Raw genomic sequence first — 6372 nt, 5'->3', positions numbered from 1 at the left:
ATCTAATGAGTCACAAATATAATACCATCATATTATACTTCCTCAGTTCCATAATAGTAGTTCACGTTTATTTTTTGGTTTGTCCTTAAAGAATAATCTACTTTTAAAAATAAATATCACTTTACCAAAATACTCATAAGTATTAGTTAAACTATCATGAATTAAATACAATAAAAAGATACAATTACTATTTCATTTAATAAAGTTGATATTAATTAATGTTTCTTTAATTTGTATGATTTTTGTATGCGGACAATCATTTTGGATATCGGAACGGAGGAAATAATAGATAAACAAAAAAATTATTTAATTTTAGTACATTTTAAACCATAAATATAAGTTCATTGTAATAAAAAAAAAACGAAATAAAAATATACTAAAAAGGTAAAAACTGTAAAACCCAAAATATAATAATATTTATAAGCCCCTGTATTATTTAATATTATAGTATTAATTACTCGTCAAATAAATATACAAAAGTTATGACCTGATAGGATCCGACCCTTGTTGACGCGTGTTATTAATAATTTGTCCCTTGCATTAAATCATTAGCCACCCCAACCGAAGTGGAATGTTCAAACTTCAAACTGTTTTTTATCACAATCGAATCAAACACACTCTTCATTCTAACCTCAATAATCAAATGTACAAAATACGACAATAATAATATAACAAAAAATCTAGAATATTCAAACATGTCACCATCTTACTTAATACAACCCTTCAACACCTTAGTCCTTATAATCATATTATATTTTTCCGTTTACACATTTATTTATTATTTATTATAAGGATCATTTACTTTAATACATTCTTGACTTAGACCCATGGATCATAATACATTTACTGACATAATATTTGGCTTTGCACTTATGTTTAACAAAAACGTATGATTTTACAAGATCGTAGACAATGATTTATTTTCTTAGTACTATATGTTTTGTTTTTTCTATCGATTAAATAGTGTACAGATAAAATTGTTTAACAGAAAACTAAAATGTTTGTGTATATTAATATATCACGCCAAATTTTTTTTATTTAACCAATTCAAACATCATGTTGAGATTAAGCAAAAAAGAAACAACCACTATAGTTGTCAAAGAACATCGGAAAAACGCATTTGAAAGAAATGAAAAGTAAAGATTATAACAAAATATCCATTCATCACCAAAATTAACCTCACATTATAACAAAAATTCAAAGCTATGATTCCCTTCAAAACACAATCAAATATACCGAAAAAAAAAAATCCAAAACCTATTTAGTTTTCTGTTTCTTTTGCTTCTTATACTCTTTATAAAGCTGTAACCCTAATTTCGTTCGTTCCAACTCCCGTCTCATCCTCTCATTCTCTTCCATCTCATTCACAAGCAAGAAATGCTCCGACAGCTTAACCCTCACGGCCTCCTCATCCACCACTGCTCCACCATCTGCCGCCTCCAGAGCCGCCGGCTTCCCGCCCTTCTTCCGCTTGTTTGACTTTTGACCACTCTTGGGAACAAAACTCTCCTGGTCAACCTTCATGTCCATGAAAGCTTGTTGAGGAGAAACATTTGCTCGATAAACTTGATCATGTGCATTTGTAATTGTTGAAATCCCGGATGCCATTGTTGACACAGTTGGATGATAATGTTTTGATAGAAGTGTTAGTTCCCAAAGAACCGTTGCAAATGCACCACTTAGACTTGGATCCGTAGCATATGGTTGATATTTCTACAATTTCATATAAAAAAATAGCAAAATACCTTAAACTCTTTGTGTTTTATAGAATGTTATAATCAAGCATATCAACAAAGTAATGAAAGTACATTGTTATTTATTGAAAACGGTACACGTTTATATAGTCTTACCGCGATAGATCCTGAAAGCGAGCCACCTCCAACATCGTTTTCTAAAAGATCGCGACATTTGACGTTTTTTTGAAGGAGATGCTTTAATGTAACCAACGCTGCATGACAACAAATACAAAATTTTAAAAAGTCTGACAAGATATGACAGTACAGAACAGAACAAGTTGTACTGTATTTGACATGCATTGATAGACAGAGAGAAAAGTTGCAATTTTTGTCCCAAGCAAAAAGGTGAGCATAAGGTTGGGTCAGGACTAGCTCTCGATCACATGTTGGTGTAAAATGACATAAATGCCCTCCTCATATCGCCAAAAATATAACCCTAGAAAGAATTGGGGGTTACCAGCCATGGATTCTGCAGCTCCAAAGCATAAAGAGAATGAAGCCAAACGTTTAATAAAAGCAGCAGCGCGTTGCATGTCATGTTGTCTATCATCACACAGCATTATCTTCATGGCTTCAGCTAAAACTTCCCCTTGGTCTCTATAAATTTTTAATTTTTTTTTTTTTAATTAAAAATCCATTCTAAAAATTTAATATAGTATTATAATTTATGAATACTAACCTCCCAGGTCTGTATTCAAGTATGAGATTATAAAGCTGAATAAAGAAGTCCTGTAAATCGACATTTAAGGCATCAAGGTTGCTCCTCATCACTTTGAAAGCAACTATGCAACACCTCAACCGTTCTGACACAGTCAAACGGCTTGGATGACTGGAATCGGTGATTCCTCCGCCATTGGAATCACTAGTTCCACCGGCAAGCTTTCTAAGATAGTTCATTAAATCAGCCATGAAATCCAAATCGATTAAATGAGAGAATTTCCCAATTCCATCTAAACATGGAGCAAGAAGTGGATGCTCCCCAAATGGACCAGATATCGACTCGTTTCCTTCTTTTCTGAATCAAGAAAATGGTAAAATATGTTTTTAAAATATGATATATATATATATATATATATATATATATATATATATATATATATATATATATATATATATATAATATTTGAAAAAAAATATGATTATAAAATACGGGAATATGTACATACCCTGAGTGCATTGTATGCTTTAAAATACGGAAGTATGTTTGAAATACAGCTGAAAGAGTATCGGATTGTATCCTTCTCTTTTCCATTGCATCTTGTGCAAATGATGCAGCCATGAACTCAGCTTTGACTTCCTCACGAGTTTTTGACATCATTTCTTGTTTGTTTTTCTTTTTATCACTAGCTGGCACTTGATGTGCATCATCATTTTTTCTTCCTTTTTTAAAATTCTTTTTTTTGGTCTTATTGTCTAGTTTTTTAGGAGCTTCAGGCTTCCTAAGATCCTCATCAAACGAGAGGGACAAGAAAACCTGCATAACAAAATCCCCAATTAGTAATGTCTCACATAGTTTAACTCCTAAAACATAAGAGTTAGAGTAAACTACAGGTTTAGTCCCTGTGCTTTAGTCAAAATTGAAAATTTGGTCCACTTTTTGAAAGTTTCCCAACAAGTCATAAGTTTGAATTCCTTTGTGTATTTGGTCCATGTCCTTTATTCAAAATCGTGGGTTTGGTCCAAAATTACATCTTTTGGAGTAAAAATCAGATTCTAGGTCCCTGAGTGTAGCTGATTTTTTCAATTTTGGTCCCAAAAAAGTTTCTCTAACAATTTTTGTTCTTATTTGAGGTTTTTGTAATGTTTTGGCCCGTGTTCCAAGTTAAATGACTGTATTTTGGGGACCAAATTTGCAGAATCAGCGATACTCAGGGACCAAATATAGTCATGTAGTGAAAACACAGATCAAAAACATTGCATAAACCTCAAATAAAGACCAAAACTGCAAGAGAAAACTTTTTGGAACCAAAATTTAAAAAATAAGCTATATTCAGGGACCAGAAATGTAATTTAATCTTTCATTTAAGACTAGTGTTTCATTGGCAGAGAGATTAAATCCTCAACAAAATGCAAACATAAGGACAGCTTCAGGAAAATTTTAAAAAATGGACAAAACTTGCGATTTTGAGTAAAGGAAGAGGACCAAACTTGTAATTTAATCTAAAAACTATAATACATAAGCACGCAAATAATTACCTCAACAGAATCAGGGTGTAAATCACAATCATGGGCTTTTACAAGATTAGCAATAAGTTGAACAGCCTCCACAGTAACTTCACCACCATGTTTTCCCTCATTTGTGAAAAGCGACTTAATTGTGTTGCAACACAGTTTTCTGTTAACATATGTACCATTTTGATGAGCCAAAAGAAAAAGGGTAATAACGGAAATACAAAAAACAACATAAAAAGTCAAAGTAAAAACCTTATGACATCATCTGTGGAGCTTATATTCTTCATTACAATTCCCAACAAACTTTCACGAAAATTGAAACGTGGGTTTGCCTCCAAAAGAGTACAAATGCAACGAATGGCTACACGTTTAAAACCAGCTACTTTTTCTAATCCCATTAGCTTTTGAAGGTATGCCTATTAATATTCAACAAAATAATAACACATTATTATCTATAATAGGTTAATAACCATAAATAGCTAAAAACAATGTGTATCAAAAATTCAAAATCAAACCTTGTACACAGTTAAAAGTGTGGATTCATAGAAACGGGTTTTCTTGACATCCTTTGACACAACCATTGCTAGCTCTTTATCAGTAGGTAGCCTAATTCGGTTTCTGTTTTTCAAAATGATAGATAAGTAAAGATTAAAATAACATTAATACAAGGTAATAGCATTTATGAATTTATAAATAAAAATATTATATACCCGGGGATGATGTCTTTGAAAACAGCTAGCAAAGATTTTAGACCTAGTATTGATATAGCTGGATCTCCATCTTTACATAATTGCAGCATTTCTTTTAAAGATTTTATATTGCCTTCAGGATCTGTGAGCATTGATGTTCCAAGCTCAGCAAGCCTAAATTTCTTCTTCTCATTGGATTCTTCAACTGAGAGATCCTTTTCCACCTCAGCCTATATAATAAAATATATAAAATAGTTACATGATTGAAGGGTTGAAACAAGAGAAAACATTTATAGCAAATTAAGGTTACCAAAACTTCAGCTTGAGAGGTTTGTTGCACTTCTTCCACTTCTGTTACTGGTGTCCCTTGTTTCTTTGCCTCTTTCCTTAACTTTTTAAGTTTTGCCCTTTTTTCTGCTTTTGTCAACTTCACAACACCATTGTCACGGGCTATATCGTCATTTTCACCCACAGTTTCATCCTCGATTTGTGCATTCTTAAAATTATTTGGGGCCTTTGACACTACATAAAAATGTGAAAAAGAAAAGTCTAAAAATCTTGATTCTTGATTTACCAATGTGTAAAAGCAATGCTAAGTTCCAGTTACCTTTTCTGTAATAGACTTCTCCATCTAAGGTCTTAACTGGGAGAGCATCTACAGGATCAACTTCAAGTTGAGTATTGTCAGTAGCTAATGACTTTTTCCTTGATCGTTTCTCATACAAAGACTCAAGAGCATCTTCTTTCACATCAGCAACACGATTGATATGTCTATAATGAATTAAATTGTTTAATGAAACATCGAACAAATGTTATGAAATGAATATAGGCTGGACTTGATTAGTTCCTCTTCCTCACCTAGTAATTGACTGGGTATCCAGTTTTGATACAAAGCCAGCATACTCTTGGTTTTTATTGACAAAGTCTAAGTCCTCATCTGAGACTTCAATTTCATCCTCAGGCACATCTGGTGGAAGCTCTGGTGGTAGCACCACTTTCTGTTTCTGTTTCTTATTTCCCATTATTTGATATGGCGTTAAATTGTTGTCTTAATAGCCCTTCACAAAAGAATCAACATACTAGTTTCAGTTTCAGTTTGATGTAGCCTCACTGAAATTGCTTACAGTTTAAAAACAGTTGTAATAAAGTTGCAAAGTGTTGCATATAATACAGATAAAGTTCAATGTGGTTATCAATTATTTATTGAAGATTCGTGGAAAAAGTATCAAGCTTAAGAGTTAAAATCTAAGCAAATATTGCCCTTTTCCTTATTGAGCTCAAGGAAATACACTAATCGAGTTGAAAAAGAGTAAGCATCAATCTATCTTGAAGAAACACCTGAGTAACTAACTGTTTCGTTCCAGTTTGTAGTAGTAAACCCAAAGCATGAAAACCAACGGAGTTCTCGTATCAAATCGAAGTTCTGAAATCTTTTCGGTGCATTTCGTGAGTAGCTGTAACGAAGAAGTGAAGACGTACCTGTTAATGGCGGGGATTCCACGACGAAGAATCGGAATTGGGGTTTAAGCAAAACCCCCAAATCCAAAAACGAACAATAGTAAATACGTTAACGTTAGACCTAATATTACACATGTAAAGTCCAATGGGCCAAATTTGATGCTGGGTGGGTCCATCGTTTTTGTTATGGACCCAAATAACAAACTTTTATATGGTTCGGGCCGAAATTTACTTTTTTCTGTCAAATATGATTATAGAGATTATATTGGACTTTGCTTTTAATAGAAGGTTTGAAAACTTGTATATTTTTAAATACT

General features: G+C 32.7%; 1 protein-coding gene across 2 annotated transcripts; it reads right to left on the bottom strand.

The window, feature by feature from the left end:
• Positions 1-1137: 1137 nt before the first annotated feature.
• LOC145005153 (binding protein) lies at positions 1138-6151 on the bottom strand. Of its 2 annotated transcripts, none has more exons than XM_078964203.1 (13): positions 6077-6151; positions 5456-5655; positions 5205-5368; positions 4908-5119; positions 4619-4827; positions 4424-4526; positions 4161-4324; positions 3933-4071; positions 2903-3210; positions 2416-2751; positions 2194-2333; positions 1851-1948; positions 1138-1713 (listed from the first exon to the last, which is right to left on the bottom strand). In XM_078964203.1, exons 2-13 carry the CDS (start codon positions 5617-5619, stop codon positions 1258-1260), a joined length of 2493 nt encoding a protein of 830 aa, XP_078820329.1. In that variant the 5' UTR covers positions 5620-5655; positions 6077-6151; the 3' UTR covers positions 1138-1257. The 2 variants fall into 2 exon arrangements, with proteins under 2 accessions (XP_078820329.1, XP_078820330.1); XM_078964204.1 differs by lacking the exon at positions 6077-6151 and adding an exon at positions 5936-6070.
• Between the last annotated feature and the right edge of the window lie 221 nt (positions 6152-6372).

Source organism: Lactuca saligna, chromosome 7 (genome assembly GCF_052625555.1).
Source record: "Lactuca saligna cultivar CGN05327 chromosome 7, ASM5262555v1, whole genome shotgun sequence".
In the NCBI taxonomy this organism is placed as follows: domain Eukaryota; kingdom Viridiplantae; phylum Streptophyta; class Magnoliopsida; order Asterales; family Asteraceae; genus Lactuca; species Lactuca saligna.
Note: the sequence above shows the minus strand (reverse complement) of the source record. Positions and strands in the feature narration are given on the sequence as shown.